General features: G+C 42.5%; 1 protein-coding gene across 2 annotated transcripts in view; it reads left to right on the top strand.

Moving 5' to 3' along the window:
• Positions 1 to 19168, top strand: part of MICAL2 (microtubule associated monooxygenase, calponin and LIM domain containing 2) — a 117852-nt gene that overhangs the window by 6961 nt on the left and 91723 nt on the right. For both annotated transcript variants that reach the window (XM_083864309.1, XM_083864308.1), the window contains exon 2: positions 15508 to 15868. In XM_083864309.1, coding sequence (XP_083720435.1) covers positions 15605 to 15868 — 264 coding nt within the window. In that variant the 5' untranslated portion in view covers positions 15508 to 15604. The remainder of the gene's footprint in view (positions 1 to 15507; positions 15869 to 19168) is intronic.

Raw genomic sequence — 19168 nt, 5'->3', positions numbered from 1 at the left:
TGGACAGAGCTAAAGTAGATATTTATTGAAAGGCCTCCAGGATACACCTTGGGCACGACAAGAGCTTGACCAGGGCTACACCCACGGTGGACTAAGAATGGTCACAAAAGGGACAAACAGTTACAAGGTCTTACACTTCTGTAAGTTTTGGTCCATTTGCATATTGGAGTTTAATTGTCCAGTTACAGCTTCAGATTGTGAGGTCCCATCCTTCTTGTTCCTCCCTTCAGCCCACCCGTGTTTGTGCTTTTGGACCTGAAAGTTGTCCTTGGTCTTCAGCAGGAGAAGGATTTGTTTTGTCTCCCTGCTCTGTGAAGGGAGCTGACTGACACTTAATATGAGGCTCAGAACTGCACCCCTTGGCAGCACAGAATCTGAAAAACATGAAAGCTAAAACTTAAGGCATCACTGGTTGATGTAGCACTCCCCAGCACCTACTGCAGAGCTGCTCTGCAGGGTGCAGGGAGGCACAACCATGGAGTGCCCCAGCTCAGCCACATCTTATTTGTAGCTGGGATGCTTAGATAAGCAGACAGGAAAATAGGTTAGTGTGCAACCAGGCCAGCTCTGTGCATGTCGTGGGGGAAAAAACTGCCTTTAGTATCCCCTGTGGAGTAATTCTGATGACCAGGGCATGTATCAATTTTCAGTTTAAAGATAGAAGAGAACAGAGGGGAACAGCGTTATTCCTCTGGGATCATCAGTTCTCCCCTGGAGGTGGGCTCAGTGGGATGCTGCCCTCGGGCAGGGCAGGTTTGTGCTTCAGAGCAGAGTTAGGGTGTCCTGGCCCTGGCAGCCCTGGCAGGGAGATGTGGCTTTGGGAGATGTGGTGCAGCAGGAGCTTGGCAGAGCCGGGTGCTGGCCCCTCTCTCAGACAGAAGGGTTTCTCTCTCTGTTTCCTCCCCACCTGGGAATGAAAAGTCACTGTGGAGCGTCCAGCTCTGTATTTATGTGGGAAAGGAGGGCCATGAGGTTTATATCTCACATTATCTTACATATGCAAAAATGCAAAGGGCAGTTTTATTTTCTCTCCTTCTGTTTTCATTTTGACTGAGGAAAGACTTGTGGTTGTTTGCTGAATACATTCTCACAGAGGGCTCCAGCACTGCTGAATGCATGCACTTGGAGGGCTCCAGCAGAATTTCTGATGCTATTTCATGACAACTGCAGAAGCTTGTCATCTTAAGGCCCTATTTATGCACTTAGATACAGACCACCACACCTGTCTACAGCTACTTCTTCAGCTACTACCTGACGTAATGATTGATGGTATTAGTAACTTGTGTGTGGAAGCATCTTCAATCTCAGTTATGGAATCAAAGCATGTCTCCCAATGATTTTGTTTATCAGGCATTCATAGAGACCAAAAATAACTATATGGCTGTTTCAGAGTGAGGTGAGATACTTTTGTGTGTTGTTCACAATACTCTTCCCTTACAGAGGTTAGTCCAAGGTTCTGCCTGACACTCAGTAAAATACATTAATAACTTGATGCTGTGTTTGACAGGATTTCTTGATGTACCTTTTTCAAAGGCATCACCTTTATGCATCCTTCAGTATTGGAATCCTGGAACTGCAGGGTGGTCAGGTGGTTCTGCAAAGCAGTGTCAATATGAAACTTCTGCCTTTTGTTTTAAAGTTTTGTGCATTCTGACCCACAGCTTGATGGGATATATGTTTGTGAGGCAATTTGGCTTGTTTGAAATCTCAAACCAATAGAACTGCAAACACTGGCTTCTTAAAAACAGCTGTGTAAGTATCTGAGTGTCTCTCTTAGTTCATTAAATTACCAAGATAAATCCAGGAATGACATACAAAGTATAGCAGATTTACATTTGCACAGATGGTTTAATTTAGAGGTAAATATTAATGCGGATATATCTCAGGGTTTTGTTTTTTTTTTTTGCTTTAATAGTTCTAGTGAGCAAAGAATGTGAACCACTAGTTTTCAGTTTAATTTGCTCTGCTGAATTAGCAAAGGATGGCAAGGTTTTCCTTGCCTCTCTGCCTAATCAGTTGTTATCCAGCCAGTAGGTCAACCCACATGCAAAATTTATTAAAAGTGTGGGCAAGAGAGAGTTACTAGGATTTCTACAAAAGCCATCTTAGTTCATGACTTTGCCCAACTTTCCTGCTGGTTTTCCACAGGCATTGTAAGGTTGTGATCAGTGCTTCTGATGAGTTCATGGAAGCCATCACTACATTTAGTTTTAATAACTGTTTCTCTAATGAAAAAAAATACACCTTTGTCATACTAAGAAGCACCACTTGTTTTGAATCCAAATTTTCTAAATTTCTTTTGGGTTTGGGTTGTTGTATAATATTTAGCTGGGATATTTTGCCAGTTGCAGGGCTGAAATAAGTGTTTCTTTAATTTTGGAGGAGGAGGTTAAATCAGTGTTTTCTTCCTTTTGGCTGATGATTCCGTTGTGATTAGAAATATGATTCTGATTTCTTTGGGAAGAATATTTAGAGGAGTAAGAGCTTTTCTCTTTTCTGCCATGTCTGGGGAATTTAAACTGAAAACTCAGAGGTTATTTTGGATGTCATCACTAGAAACTAGCATTGGCAACATAAATATTACCTCTCACAATTAGAATGAAGCAATAAAAGGTAACATTTACATTAATTATTACCAAACAGATCTGTATTCACATGGACAGTCTCTGCTACATGTAGCTGCATTCCCTTTCTGTTTTTGGCAATGGGATCCACATTTCTGATATTTCTTACTTGATAAAGTTTAATCTTAAAGAGAGTATTTGTAGGCACTGTCCTGTGTGAAGAGTTGTTTTGCATCTTGTGATACGTTGGAGTTTTTTTTTTTAATCGTAAGGCTTCTCAAACTTCATTTACAACGCTCCGCCTTTCCTGTATTCACCAAAGGGTGGTAGGGGGGAGGTATGGAGAAATTTTCTTTATTTCCAGCTGGGTGGCTGGGTAATGGCATAGCCAATACGTGCTTAGTCATGTGCTGAGGGTGAGTTTCACTTGGCACACCCCGGCAGGTGCAGTCCCTCCCCTGTTCTCAGTAGAGCCATCCTCTCCATGGTGCAATTGTAGATGACTGGGTTTGTTTTACAGCAGTGACACTCTAATGATAACCTTACCAGTGCTCAGGGGAGGTGGAGACAGCTGAGCTTTTTGCTTGTATAGCATGTTTAAAAATTTCACTCAAGATACTGTGACTTAGAGGTTTTGGTCAGCGTCACTTACAAGGCTGTTGTGAACTTCTGTCAGAAAGTGTTGGAGTGGCAGTGAGATTTGGGCCAAAGGTGGTTCTTTCTTCCACCAAAATTGTACTTTAATTGGTCATTCAGTTTCTTTGCCTTTACCTGTTTCTTTTCTCCTCTAAGCCTGTATTCTAGATTATATTCTTATGCTTTTGATTTAAACTTCCAGCAGTAAAATTGTCAGCTTTGAGCTGTGAGATGCACTGGTGTGCGCAGCCTCGCAGGGATGAGAAAGCCACCTGCTAATTGTGTAGGTAGATGTTGCTAAAATCTGGCGTTTCTGTCTGGGAGTGCAAGGACGTTGTATTTATTGTATTTGAGCTTAGAAGTGGCTGTGCCTGTGCAGTCACAGTCTGTCAGAGCTGGGTGCACTGTGCCCAGGGTGTTTCCTCTCTTGCTCCACTGCTCTGCAGACCCGGAGTGGCAAAGCCACATCAGCAGTGCCTGTGCTGCACGTCCTTGTTGTGATCCTTGCCCCTGCCAGCCAGGCTCTGCCTTAAGCAGATTTGCTCAGCTGACCTTTTAACTCGCTGGGGATGATGAGAGCTGTGCCAAAGAGCTGCCAGACGAGACGGGGTGACTCTGGAGTGACTCTGCCAGGAAAGGTAAAAGGAGCCAGCCACCTAAGTGCAGCTGCCCCAGCAGCAAGGAGATGGGCTGAAGGGGTCTGTGCTTCTGTTTTTGGACAGCAAGGGTTCTCTCTGCCTACTGCTGCACTGACCTGAAAATACTGAGGTGAGCTGTTTGTCTATTGCCAAAATGCTGTGGGGGAAATGGGCTCTGAAAAAGTTGATTTATAATTAGTTGATATGCTGGATATTAGGAATCCAGTGAAGCGCTGCCTTCTGCACTTTTTTCCTAGCAATCTCCCTTAGACTCTGTTTATATATTCAAGGGCAACATAAGGAGAGTTGTAGCAGCAAACTCAACACCTGTAACCTGTACCTCTTCACAAATTTTGTAGTCTTCTATGGCAAATCTATGGCACCTTTTGTTCAGTGGAGAAAACAAGATTCTAGCCCTATTAGCTTGTCCTGCCAATCACAGAAAGCTAGGAATAAACTGTTCTGGATGTCATGGACTTACCCATTAGGGCATCTGGGAAGGAAACCTTGGTTACCAAGGCTTTTGAGGTTTTTCTCAGTGTTACCTTGTGTTGCTCCCCCAGGCAGGGCACTGGTTGTGTTCTCTGGCAGGGCTGGTGCTCAGCAAAGGGCAGAGGTGGAAGAGCCCCTGCTGTGTGTGGTGGAGGGAGGTGGAATTTGGATCGTGGAGGACAGATAAACCATCAAATGAAACACAGCAGAAGTTTCTCCTGGAAGGCTCCACATCATTAGTGGCAGCAGAAGCTCTGGAATATGTGCTCAGAAGCCAAATAACTGTAATATTCCCTGGATCTGTGTAATCTGGCTAGAGAGGAGCCCATTTTCACCAGACACAGGTTGGTCTGTCTGATGGGCCCTGTTTGAATTGCCTGAAGTTGGCAGCATCAGTGAAGAAGTTGTGCTTTGGTAGGAACAGGAGATGTGAGAGCCCTGCCCAGCTGCACCAGGAGCAGCACCAAGGGGACAAGGGGTGCTCCCAGCCTGTGCTGGGGAGGTCTTTGCTGCGCACAGGAGGTGCTGGAGGACTTGAACTTCATTGCACTGGCAGGAATGAGGGCAGGGGTAAAACCTCTCATGTTGTACCTTAAGGAAACTGACTCAGTGACTGTTGCAGTCACTTCCTTTCATAAGGTTTTCTGATTTAGAAATGCAATATGGAAATACCTGGCCTGGCATATGACCTTGCTTTTTTTTTTTTTTTTTGCTCTGGCTGCCGGAGTGAGAGTTTTAAGTAGCATCTGAGCATCTGGCTATGGTATGACTTGCACACAAAAGAAGGCACTGTTTCTTGAAATTTTTGCTTCCAGAGCTGATATAAATACCCTTTAATCTTCACCTGAGATTTAGTTTTTATGTCGACTCAATTTTTTTGTTTTTCCCTTGATGGGGGTGAGATCATAACATGCAAATTGTATCCTTTTGGACCTGGTGTGGAACTGTCCCAAACTTTTTTATGCTGCTTGTTCTCTTTGGTAATCCAAATAGCAGTTCCAAGCAATTGTTGAAGGGGATTATATATATATATTCCTGTCTATGTAGAAAAGCTGAGTTTCTATGCTGTTTTCATGGGCTTATGACCTCCCCGAGTAGTAGTGAGCTCCAAGGATGTCCTACTTTTGAAAGATGCTGCCACAAAGCCTGTTCTGTGCATATGGCTTTTGGGGCACTGGTTGTGTTGCTATTTAATCACACTGGTAATACAGTATTAGGGCATTAGCCAGCTCCTTATTCATAGTAAACTAAACCTTGATAACTGGAGCATAGATAAAGAACCGTTACACATTTCAGTGAAATAATAGTGATACTGTTTACCTTTATGCAGATGAGAGGGAGAAATCTGTGCTAATATAGAAACAGAATGAAGTCCAAGCCAACATAAGGTCTTGGTATCAGTAACAAAATGTTTTTTTTAAAAAAATTGTAAAGTGGAGAGCTAAACAGTATTTCCTTTGTGAATAGTTTAGATTCACACATTTTTCTCTCCATTCTTTTTCTGAAGATCAATTCTCTGTTTTCCTTCTTGGTCTCTATAAATTGGGGAATACTAAAGCTGTTTGAACTATATATTAAACATCTTCAGTGTCTTTGGTTGGTCTGCTCAGAGTAGGCACATTGGATGAATGGCTCCTGGGTTTTCTGATCAGCAGTTGGGTAAAAACTTCCAATGTTCTGACAGTTCCCATTCCATTCCCCAGTCCCTGCTCTTGGCAGAGCAGGCACAGTGAGGGAGGACGTGGTGCCCAGGGGATCAGAGCTGTGGGCTCAGCTAAAGCAAAACCAACTTGACCCAAGATGTTTTCTGCAAACCACTTGCCTTCCCAAATTGTTGTTTTCTCTGACAAAGCCAGTTCTAATCAGCACCTTGGGTACCGGGCACTCCGTGAACCCAGAACCAGTTAATCCCTTTCCTTTCTGAAAATGACAGGCTGCTGGAGAGTTGGGGCACCAAAGCAGCTTCAGCTCTGTCTTCCTGTAGCTGTAGGAAGAAATGTGATGCCTCTTCTCTCCTCTGCCCTGAAAAAACATGCTGAAGTGAGCCCCATGCAGTCACCCATGGCAGCATTTCAGGATCCCCAAACAGCTGTGACTGCTCCACGTAACCTCATGTCGATATATGGGAATGGAGCTGCAGCGCTGCATTGAAACTTCCTGGGTCTGTGTAACATACCTGTGATGTTTTGGCACTTAGGCTCAACTCTTTAAATGCACTCTTCACGTTGCCTTTCAGGTATGTGTGTGTTGATGCTGGCTGTAGATCATGCCTTCACTAAGAGGTTTCTGTACAGTAAAATGGATGTTGGGACTAGATGACAGTGAGAAAAGTAACTTCTTAGAAAAAATTGACATTGTCCTTTGCCTTGGCACTTAAAAAATGGTTGGATTCCTACAGTGTCTGCCCACTTACATGCAGTGAAATACAGGTACATGATAAAATAAGTTTTCCAAATGAATGGATGACTAATAAAGAGCATGATAACATCTGCATTTTACAGCATAGGTCATTCAGTTTGGGAGATGGCAGGAAGCAAATGACCATTGTCACATAAAATGGAGAAGGTGCAACCACCTCTGACCTTCAGTACTGTTCACAGGACTTAAATAGAGAATTTAAACCTTAACCTTCTGGAGTCAGGCTGTGTGATGAACAATTACTATTAAGAAGTGGTTTTTTTGGTATTTCATGGTTTCTGGTAAACTTTGCTGTGCTGGAGAAGATGAATCATAATTTAATCCTGACCATATCTCAGCTTGCCTTGTGAAAACAGTGATGCATTTGTCATCCCTCCTGTTGTTGGTTAATGATGTTCTGCCCTCAGAGTTGTTTTTTTTTTTTTTTCATTTTCTTGATGGAACTATTTCCTAGGATATTAGTCCCATGGGTGGTTTTTTTTTCTTTTTCTGGTGGATGTCCCAAAACTAATATTTCAGGATGTATTCTATAGTTCGACTGTGAGGATTTTTCTGCAGCAGAAACGGATCATGTTTTTGTAACTCTCTTGGCATCTTTATTTGGGTTTTTTTATACTTTGTTTTTCTTCATTTTTTGGGAAGTCTGGGCAGAGGGAGGGTAGAAATTGTCCTGCACATTTTCTTCCAAAAATACTGTTTCTACTTTCAGAAACTGTCTTTTCCAATCTCTTCTGGTAACTGCGGGTCCAGTTTACAAGGACAAAAAACATAAAACAGATACAAAACTAACACAGTAACTTTCTTTCTGTTTTTGTCTTTTTATGTAAATACTCCTTGGAGCAGTGTTTGGTGTTTAACCTAATCTTCTGGTTTCCCATCACCCTCTGGCTGACTTGTCTGGGTGTGGCTTCTCAGTTCCCCACTGCCATTCAATGGCTGTTTTTTGGTGGTGAATTGGCATTGCTGCTCCCAAGGAACCTATCATTCACAACTCAAAACTGCTTTTGGGTTTCTTTGATTCCTTAACTTTGTGGTTCCCATGGATTTCAGTGTGACTGATAACATTAATGCCTCAGTAAAGAGGGAAGAACATCCTTCCACAGGAAGAACTGTGTGCTACCTTGTGTTGGAAAAAAGAAAAAAAAAATTGCAGCAGTGGAATGTGTTGATTCCTAAAACTGTGTGTGTTTGCGTATGAAGTACTGCCCAGAATGTTTCATTTCTTTGATCATTGGCAAAGCAATCCTGTCTGTGTTTTCAGTGGATTAATCCTCACTACTGATCCGGAAGTCTGATGTCTACAGATGAGGGCAACTCTGCCAAATGAATTATTGTGGACTGGAGCCCTGAGGGTCTTGCAACCCCAGTGCCAGCTGTTTATTCCTCTTGGGTAATTGCCACAGCCCCAGTAACCAGAGGGACACATGCTAGAGAGCAGATATCTACAGATGCATGCTTGGGAAGATGGTCTGAAACACAGTTCTGAGAGCTGGCACATACCTGTGAAAACTAACACTGATGCTGTTCTTTTTGTCCCCCAAGACATAACCTGGAGTGTTTGCTTCAGCACAGTCATAATTCCATTTTTTTTGCTTCAAAAAACCCCAAACAAATATTAATTTCCTTTCTCATAGAAATCCTGAGGAGAAACAAAAGGCAAGCTTGCTTTAGCATCCAGTGTTCTCTGAGGGCACTTTCTGGTGTCTCCAGCTGATGTTTTTGGGCAGCTCTCAGAGAAGCAGCATCACTGCTCCTTTTTGCTTTATGGCTTGGGAAAGAGAGAGTGAGGGAACAGACAGGCTGTATCTGGGCATCAGGTGGCTTCAGGGATTCAGGACTGGTGCACTTTTTGCCCCTTGCTCCCTGCTGGGCTCCACCAGTCCTGGGCACTGCTGGAGGCACTGGCAGTCTCACGTTGCTGTGTCAGTTCATGGCCCATCCTGCTGCCCCATCCTTCTGTATTATTCCTATTCTCAAAGTGCCATAAACCAACATAATTTCTGTGATTGCTGACTAAGAGAGTCTGCTTTTTACCGCTTCATGTGTTTGTTTTCTTTTATGGTGTATTTACCTCCGTAATTATGTCCCCATGCATACAAAGGGAAAACTGTCCTAGAGGAACCGCTGCCAAGTGTGGCTCAGTTTTGTTGGTATAGCTTTATATGTACCAGGGATTTTGCTGACAGGGCTCTGTCAGCTACAGGGTATGCTTTTATTTGTCTTCCTCATGGTCACAGTTGTGCCATCTAAGTTATGCCTATGACCTGAGGGTGAGGAACAGAGAGGAGGGGACAGGGCTGTGAGAGAAGTGGGATGTTGAAGTTCCCACTGGCAGCTGGGCAGGAGTGGTGCCAGAGTTCCCTCTCCATCATCCTCCTGTGTTGTCCATCCCTGCTCAGTGTGTCTGGCCCTGCCATCTCCCTGCTGCTGTGATTTTGGGAATGGAAAATAGGGTTTTATTTGATCTCCAAGTTAGTCTGGCTCAGTGTTCCAAACATCCTATTGAAAGTAGAAAATCTTGTGCTGATCAAAAGACAACCAGCACTGCCTATTCTGTGAGTAATATCTATGCTGTTCCAGCTTGTGAGCTTGAAATTATAAGTGTTACTATAGGAAAAGAAAGGCAGGAGTTTCAAAGAGCTTAAAGATTATCCTTTAAATTGTTTTCACTGGGACTACATCTATAACATCTTTCTAGCTTAAATAACAGGTGCCTTTTCTTAAGAGGTATGCTTTCTTGTAGGCTGATGTTACCCTTCTGGTATACTGTCCTCCTTTGTTCTTGTGATTCTAACCTAGGTAAACATCAGCATAAACTTTCTACTGTTGTTTATACTGTGTTTCTCATCTACTACAACAGAGCAGAAAAAATGTTCTTCCTCATAACCAGTCTAAACAAGAGTCAGGTTTTAATATCTTGTTTATGCATAGCATTAACCCCAAATGCCTGTGGTACAATCATCTACAGTTACCTTTGAAGATGTAGACTACATGGAAACAACTTTGCAGCAGAGCTTTTAGCAGCCCTGTAAAAAAGAATTTTTAAGTACTTACTGTAACCTGCACTGTGTGTTTCTGTGGATGGAGACGTGGGGAAGCTGCTGCCTTATGGGGCTGATCTCATTTCACTTGCCCGTGTGTCTCAGTGCATTCCCACAGCGAAGCTCAGGCCGGTAACATCAAGAAACAAACTGGACTATTTTTAAAGCTTCCAGCTTTAAAACGTGTGGAATGTGACTCAGTCTGTGTGGCAGATAAAATCCTACAGATAGGCCATTCTATTTTATGCTTCCTGTGAACACATGTGAAATATCTGGTGCCAAGCCTTAGTGTACTCGTGCACATGTTTCCAGCTGTATTTTGTCGTGGATGCTTCCAGCTGCAGCAGGTTAAACGGGCACAGCAGCACTTGTTGGAAGGCCTGTGTTTGAAAAGTCTCATATAACCACTGCAAAACAAGCTGATAGTGTGTATTGTAACCTTGTGAGTTCATGGGCACACAGTGTCTCAGTAGGAGCTGTTTTGAATTCCATACTTGGCCCGAAAAGTTATTTTGCAGGCGTTCTGTGGAAGTTGGCTTTTTATAAAAATACAGGAGAGTGATCTGGCTGTTTACAGAGACAGTTTGTGAGGCTTTGCTCAGAGGCAGCTTCCCCTCATTGATGTTTCTGGTAGGACTGTGCATCTTGAGGAATGGGTTGTCTCTTTGTTGCCAGCACAAAACTAGTATTTCAGACCTACGTGCTTTTAACTAGTTTTATAAGCAAAGCAAATGAGAGCTTCACTTTTACCACAATCACATAGAGTTCTTTTTTCCTTTTATGTCATTTTTAGGACAACATGCAAAGAAACCAAACCACCAAAAAAGCTGTGTTTCCTCCAGATAGAAATGTTTACATTTAAAATGGTCTCCACAAAAACAAAGTGCATCACAGTAGAAGCTAAGCTGAAAAACTCAGGAGGTCCTGTAACATGGCCAGTTTCACTTGCAAACTTCACTTTTTGTGATGGTACCGATCTGTCAGACAGTTCAGTTGGGGAAAGAGGCAGCAGAAATACTGTATTTTTAACTGATGATATGGAAGGTCTGGAGTAGATGGCTACTATGATTACCAGACATTGCAGAACACAGTCTTCTCTTTCTGTTGTTGTTTCTAACCTTAAGCCAACAATAAAAGTATTGCGTCCTGCATGCCAAATAAAAGAATTTGTTCTTGGTAAACATAGCAGAATTAGGGCTGTATTGAAAATGGAATCAGAATTAGTGGTATTGAAATGCTAGGAATTTAATCCTTTTCCGATCTCCCCGAGGAATATGTTCTCAAGTATTAGAAGCAGCGCATTAGGGACTAAGGCAGAACTTAAGTGCTTCAAGTTTGAATTAAATTAGGGTTGTTCTCATTCCAGTGGGACCAATAAGCCAAAAGAGGTTTTTAATTTTTGTGGATAGTACCTCAAGATCTTGCTGACAAGCAATTTGTATGGTGCTGCTGTCAAAAAGCTATGTTATTTTCCTGTAATGACTCATATATGCCAACTTTACTGCTTGCTCAGCTTGCTGCTGAGAGACTCCATGTGCAGATGTGAGGCAGCTCCATACATCCATCTGACTAGAGATACTTAATGGAATTGCCCTGACAGTGGAGCTGCTTTTTTCAGTGTACTCAAGATTGTCTACAGTAGCCAAGCTTGTTTCACTGGCAGGAAATATCAGCCAAGACTGGAGACATTAGCTTTCCTATGGATACATCTGTGCCTGTGCCATTGCTTCAGCTCCTGCTTTCTCTCTGCCCCTTTTGCACTGCTTTCCTTTGAGTTGTAACAAGATCCTCACTTTCTTCTTGGGCAGCCAGCAGGCATGAGCAGCACTTCTCAGCTTTCCTTATCTGACATTCCTGTTGGCCCTGGCTGGAGGCAGAAAGGAGGCAGGGATGACTCGTGACAGTGGAGAAACACTTCTCCCCGGTGTACTCTGTGCCCTGGAGCCCTCCAGAGACTCCTGCAATGCCATGGGAAGGAAGCTGTGTGGAAGGCCAAGTTCTTGTGTGTGCTTAATGCATCATGCAGGGAACCTAAAATGGCAATTCTTGTGTCTAACCCACGGATGCCTCAGTTCTGACTTAAAAGAACTGTTTGTCCAGACTATTTCCTGCTCTCTCCTTTTCCTTTCACTGACCCAAATTTTTATTGGGCTCTGTAGCACTTCAGTGAAGTTTCAAATAAAATGCATTTTATTTTCAGATTGTGCTACTAGAGGAAGTTCAAAAGTCACTTTAACAGCATAGTTTGTGGTTTTAGCATCAGTGCTCACCTTGATGAGATTCTTGGCTCTGTATTTCATCCCTAGAGTGATCTATGTGATGAAGGAAGCAAAAGGATAAACGATAATACTCTAAGAGCTCAAGTACTTTGCCAAACACTGTTAATTTTTCTGCTGCAGGTAAGCAGTTAATGCATTGCCTCTTAGATCTTTGAGACAGTTACAGAACAGGAAACTTTAATTATAGTCAAGAATGACCCTTTTGAACTTCTTGTCCTTATTGCATTGTTTCTAGTGAGTTATATACAGTACTGCAGTAAAATATCAGTGACTCTTCAGAAAGAAATGCATACTTTTCCATCAGCTGCATATACTTAGAGCACCATCTTCAGCTCTGTCATCTGTCAACACAGTGTTGGTGCCAAAAAAAAAAAAAAAAGGAGAAAATAAGTGATGTTTCCAGCAATCCAGAAACCTCAGTAACCAGTCTCCTGTCTCATCCTGCTTTTTTGACCACAAAATGTTACTTTTTTGGAGATTATGACCTCTGACACAGCAAGGAGAAATGCTTCACTAGTGAGCAAATGTCTCTTCTGAGATGCCACTCCTCAGTTTTTTCAGTATAGGCAAGATGGGAGTGTGTTGGAAGTTCACAAGGAGAAGATGTTGTGCCCAGAAAAAATAGTCTCAGTCTCGGCTTCGTGGTGTTGAAAAAGGGAGGTTTTGAGGCTGGAGAGGGTGCCCTGCCTGTTCTCCCCAGTGGAAGATAGAGGAAGGCCAGGCCAGGCCTGTGTGTGTGCAACACCTACTCCACTCCATGCTAAAAATGTTTTTGTCCCTTCTCTTTGCCTGCAGTGGGTCCTGCCTTTTCCTCGCTGTTATCAGCACTGCCACATGCTGCTTTTCTTCTTTGCTTGGTTCAGATACTGCTCTCCTCTCTGAGCTTTGCTCTTCCCCCACTTCCCTGCTGGATGGCAACAGCTGAGGCCATAAAACTCTCCAGTCTCTGTGAGCAGAAAAAAGCACTGAGTTAACAGCTTGTGATCACACTCGCTCATCAGTTATGCCAAGAGTTTAAGTTTTAAAGGTATTTGTGTTTTATGAACACAACAGTCTGGGGGTGAGCTAATAAAACAGCGGAGAGGAAGCACTGTTTTATAGCCCTGGTGTCAAAGTCTCTGGTAGGTCTGGGTGAGGCAGTAGAATGTGAGTTGATGGTGACAGAGGAGAGCGTGTCTGGCTGCCACTCCCTCCCTCTGCCAATGTGTCCGCGGTGGGACATTTCACTGGTGCGTCCCTGCTCCCCGGGAAGCTGCACGCAGTTATTTTGAGAGAAAAGGAAAATAAATACTTTCACTTCTCTCTTACAGAAATATCTCAGAAATAAGAGTTGGGTAAAGTAAGTGTTTGTCCTTGATTTTAAGTTGTTGGGGTTTTTTTTTTAATGAGCCTCACATCCTTAGGCACATGTATATCAAACTGTTCAAGCCTTGTCGTATCATCTTGCATTGTGTTGCACAGTTATTCCCTGTCTTTCCCATGGAACTTTTGGATCTGTTGGTCCTTTTTGGACTAAGCTAAACCTGTTGTGTAGCTCTACATGGCCAAAGGCAGCACTGGTGAGGGCAATGCCAGGGTGGCAAAGCCAGGCTCCCTCCTGCTGACACACAGTTCTTGGAGGGGTTTGCTGGTTGAGCATTGAAGGCTCCCGACTGGGAATGTGCACCATATCCTGCTCTCCTTCTGAGTCAGTGGGAGTTCATGGCACTCAGCTGCTTGAAAAATTAGATCTTCTGGAAGGTGGGGCATGTAAAGCGTTTGTGCTTTTACCTTGCAAAGCTCTGCAGAAGAGAGCATGAAGCGTCCTATAAATGAAGTATTCAGAGGGGAAAACAAAAACTTCCTGACTTATTCTTGGCACCAAATATTTAATCATGACATTTGGTCTGTGAAAATGTACAAACTCTCAACATTGCCAATTTATTTTACCCACAAACCCACAACAGACTGATGATGTGCATACAAAGGTTATTTATTTTGAGCACAGACAGGGAATGTGAGTATTCCAAATTCTTCCTTATATCTCCCTGTGGAATCTCTTTAATAAGTTGCATAATATTTTTCTGTATTAGAGGATGGTAAGATAGACATGGTAGGTCTCTATTTAAATACACTGGTTATATTTTCTTTTTTCTTCTTTGAAGGAAATGCAAGCAGAGAATGAATAGTTTGTGAACTGTGTTAAACTGGGAAGCATGACTTCAAAGACCTTTCTAACAATTTATTTTGAAACTATCAGCCAACAGATGACGTTCCAAGTAAAATAACTAATTATGTGGGAAGTTAGGCAAGCATTGATTTAGTTTTTGGTTTCTTGGACTGGGAGATAATTCTTTAATAGCAAGAAAAAGATTACATTACTTAAATTTCTGAACTTGAGTCCAGGTAAACCTTCTTCTGAGGACAAGTTTATACATAACCTGTAACAATTTTCTTGGAAGATGTGAAAGCCACTTGGATACTTTCTGTGGACCTTGGCTGACTCCAAGATGCTCCCCATTAGAGATGGAGAACAAGGTTAAAGAAGGATAAGGGAGTGCCGCAATGAAAGTATTTTAGTTCTTTGAAACTTGTGTTAATTTAGAATAGCATTGCTCTTGCAGAATGTAAGGGTATTTATCTGGAATATCAGGCACAGTTTGACAGTGATCATGTTACTAGGAAAAGCCAGTGGGGCTTAGCAGGCCAAACATCATTTCTTTATATCATCAGCACATGACAAGGTGAGACTCCAAACACATAACTTCAGCATTGAGCATGTGGAGACCTGGAGATAAAATTCCTTTCTGTGCACTGGAGCACCAAACCCTTTCTTATTTTGGCAAGAGTGTTAGGAAAAGGGAGGCTCTCTGTGATTATTTGTTTTCTGATTTCTTCAGTTCTGGTGTAACTTGTAATGGTGTTTCTGCTTAGCCTGTTTTGTGCATCTACTTGTGGCAAGTGATTGTGCCAATTCTAAATTACTCTGGGTAAGCTGCACCCTTGGCCCTAACTTGTGCAACAGCATTAAAAAATCCATCAAACCGTGTTGACTTTTGGCTGCTAGTTTCCATGAATGCTTAAGACCAAAATGTCATTTGTTGTTACATAAATTCTGCTTGGGGAAAGAATCTGGACATTTGGGGTTCATTCGTCAGTTATCTAGGACTGAACCAAAAAAAAAAAAAAATAAAGAAATCCTCGAGCTCTCAGTGAAGCTGTTTTTTCTTCTAGCAGTAGGCTTGAGTTAGCCAGGTTTTATAAGTTTTTGTGAGTACAGCTCGTGACAGCACCAATGTGTTATGTTTGTAACACTTGGGTATTAATACCAACTTTTTGTGCCTGCTTATCTAGTCACCGTATGCTGGGGTTTTATGTTCATATTGTATATGCGGTTTGTGGGTTTAATTTTATCATGCAGAACCTGCTTTAATATGATCTTTGTGTTTGTCTTTTCTAGGAATAACATGTGTGGAAGTATTTGCTATTGTTGATCACCTGTACCCTGGCAGAAGAGCTCCAGCTTAATCATTCTCCTCAAGCTCTGCTCTCAGAACATGGGGGAAAACGATGATGAAAAATACAATCAAGCTGGCCAGATATTTGAAAACTTTGTACAAGCATCAACATGCAAAGGCACCATTCAGGCCTTCAATATTCTCACTCGCCAACTTGAATTGGATCCTTTGGACAATAGAAACTTTTACACCAAACTGAAATCGAGGGTGACCACATGGAAGGCCAAAGCTTTGTGGAACAAGCTTGATAAAAGAGCAAGTCACAAAGAGTATAAACGTGGAAAGTCTTGTATGAACACTAAGGTAAGTGGAGTTCAGTTTTGGATTTCATAGCTTGGGAGTTTTTAAACTTGTTTTTCTGCAGAAGCAAGGTTTCTACCATCACATACAGTGTGCGTCATCAGTAACATTTCCTTTAATATGCTGAAACTGGTTATCAACTGATTTGGACAAATTTATGGTGTTTTTCTTCTGAAAGTTCTGTAGAAATTCACAGTATATAAGAGTGAGCCTTAAAGCATCCTGTTTTCCAGTCTGTCTCAGACTTTGTCCTTTTTATACCTCATCACCAAACAGGTGTAAGATGCAAACTTCCAAAGTAGGCTGCATTCATTTCAGGCTCTCAAGAACTACTTGCTTTGTTAAGCAGGGATTTGCAAGGTACAAACTGTAACATACTCAGCAGGTTCCTCAGCTTTGTGCATTCTGTAGGAGACCTGGGCTGGCCAAATGTGTTTCAGCAGCAGTTCCTAAGCTCCTCTCTGAAAGTGCTGCTTGGAGGTCTGGGGATGTGTCTCTGTCACCTGGCATTGGCTCCAGTGGCTAAACAACAGCAAAAGACAATCCTGCTCTGTTTATGGATTGAAGTCCTTTTCCTGGTAGTGCCTTTTCACAAGCAGAATGTGGATAATTGCTCTGTGTAGTTACTGAGGGAGACGGTCTGCTTGGTTGTGGAGAGGACAGGAAATAATCTTCTTTCCACAGAACATGCAATACATATTTTGATGGAGTGCACCACTGGTGTAAATCTTGCTGACAAAACTGTACAAAATATTCTAATTCCTGCCAGTTGTTTCATCTGGCTATCACAGAATATTTCTACTAGCTTTGTCCCAAGAGCAATTCATTCATTTACTGCCAAGTGATGGCTAAGTGTTGCCCCAAGAAGGGTAACTTTTAAGAAGCTATTGGACTGTATACAAGTAGAACAGAAAGAAGGGACATACTGGGGGATAATTAGACACTAAAATGAGCAGATGTTTTTAATTAAAACTATCACTGAAGTGTTCTTTCATGGACTCGGTAGATAGGTGTAGAAAGTCTATTTCTTCTGGTTTGCATTGTTGACTGAAACTTCTCAAAAGCATGAGGGAGAAGGACAAGTTACTTCCAGTACATAGAGAGTCCTCCAGTTTTATTCATTTTTCATAAGCTCCCAATGATTATTAATGCTTTTTAAGGTCATAAGGGTCCTTAATATAGTTTTATTTAGTAAAGGAGTGTAATTGCAGCTATTTGCACTGTGTTCCTGGCAGGCTCTGTTTCTCTTCTCTCCTTTTTCCCTTCATTTCCCTTTTTGACCTGTGCTTCCTTTCTCCCCTTTTGTTCTTTGGAAAAGTCCTTGAACATATGTCATGGAGCATCTTTGTAATGAGAACAGACAGGAAAGGGAAGGAATGATAAAGTGTCTGATGATTAACAAATCATTGGAAATATTCCACATGGACCTCACCATACACATACAGCCCCAAGTCCAAACTTCCAGGGTGGCGAGTTTGACGAAGTATTTGCAACACAAAAAAGCAGTTTTAAGACCCATTTGAAATGTGAAAACTAAGTCTTCTCTCAAATGGTGGCATTACAAAACCAAGGGCTTTGTTCTGTAAACTTCCTAAGCAAAGCGATTAATTTTTATTTTGTGAGAAGACTGGTGGAAATGGGTTGGTATATAAAATTTATAAGCTGTGTAATGCTTTACAAGGTTGCCAAGGAGAAGGCTAATCAACACCTTCCACAGTGTTGAAAGTACAGCATTAGTGCCCCTTGAGATTAAAGATTTATTTTTAGTGGCATAGTGTAAGTATTTGCAGAAATGAGTGGACATTTCTATGATGCACACAGGACCGACTTGCAAATGGCTATAGAACGTCTGTATGTGAAGAGTGTGGGTCTAGATACTCCGTGAAATTCTTGGAGATGTTCATCACAAACCTGGCCCGTGCCCAGACCTGCACTTCAGCGTGTCATCGCTGATTTAACGAGAGAAACATGAATCTTCAGATTGCCGGGAATGAGAGCAGCAGCCGCAGTCTGCGGGCTCGGTGGGGATATCTACCAAACATTCCTGGGGTGTGAATCACGGGCTGCTGCAGAGCCTATCTGAGCCTGTCCCTGCAGGAGGGGAGGCTGCTGTGCCAGGAGAGGAGCGTGGACCTCCATCACTGCGGTGGTGGGCTCTTACTGCCCCATCACAGATAAGGGCTTCTCAGAAGGGCTGGCAGCCCAGCCAGTGCAGAGAGATTAGCCTGCAGCATGCACAGCACCCTTTCCCTCCAGTGCAGCTGGTGATTTTAGCCTTCTGCCTTACTGTGTGCTGTGCCAGTGCAGTTTGCAGTGGTGAAACAGGAGTTTCATCCTGGCAGCCGTGCCCAGCGCTCACCTCCGTGGGGATGCCGAGCACTGTGCAAGGCAGATCAGCCTGCAGCAAAAAACCCTGCCTGTTAAAGCAGGATCACAACTGAGGCAGTCAGCTAAGTGGATTTTTGCAGCTCTGCAAGCAGAGCCAAGGTTGCTAGTAGGCATCATTTAAAAAAAAAATAAAAATACATGACTTCAAGGCTTTAAATGAGGTTATGGCCTTGAACGCTGTAGCTGAGCCTGCAGCTCATGGTTCTTAGATAGGGCTTTGCAATCTTCCCAATCTTTGGAAGAGGTAAAGAAGATGCAGTTGGGTTCTAAATGACTCATAGGAGGGTGGGTTTTTTGTTGTTGTTGTTGTTGTTGTTTTTTTTAACAAAATGAAAATCTGCTGCCTCTTCCCAAAACCGTTTGGGTTTTTTGGTGGTTTTTTTTGCATGGTATTTAAGAGCTGAATGCTGTACTTGTTGATTTTTGTGCTTGTAAACTCTTCAGCCACACTTAAGTTACTCATTGCAATATACACAAGTTTTATACATACAGAACATTCCACTCCAGCTAAATAACAATAATCCTGTGTCTTAACTGCTCTTGAAGAACATTGCCAAACATGGCTTTCAAAGTTTCTACAATGATACAATTTCAAGCTGGATGAATAAAACTGGTTGAGCAATTTTCAAGTTGTTCAAACCCACTGCCATTTCAGAGTTGTCTTGCTGGGGCCATTATTTTCCCTGAATTCTTTGCAGAAAAAAAAACCCCAAAAAACAAACCGAGAATGCCCCAAAATAAAAGCAGAGTGCTGGAGAAAGACATGCACGGAATTAGGGCAGAAATGAGCGTTCTGAAACTGTAGGAATCCACCTGTTTACAAAACATAAACTTCTTTCAATCTTGAACTTGTAGGTTGGGAATGAGTCCTGTTCAAAGTTTGTTTCTGGGGCTGGCACCTGCCCAGTTCACCAG

Source organism: Zosterops lateralis (genome assembly GCF_965231275.1).
Source record: "Zosterops lateralis genome assembly, chromosome: 6".
Lineage (NCBI taxonomy): Eukaryota > Metazoa > Chordata > Aves > Passeriformes > Zosteropidae > Zosterops > Zosterops lateralis.
Note: the sequence above shows the minus strand (reverse complement) of the source record. Positions and strands in the feature narration are given on the sequence as shown.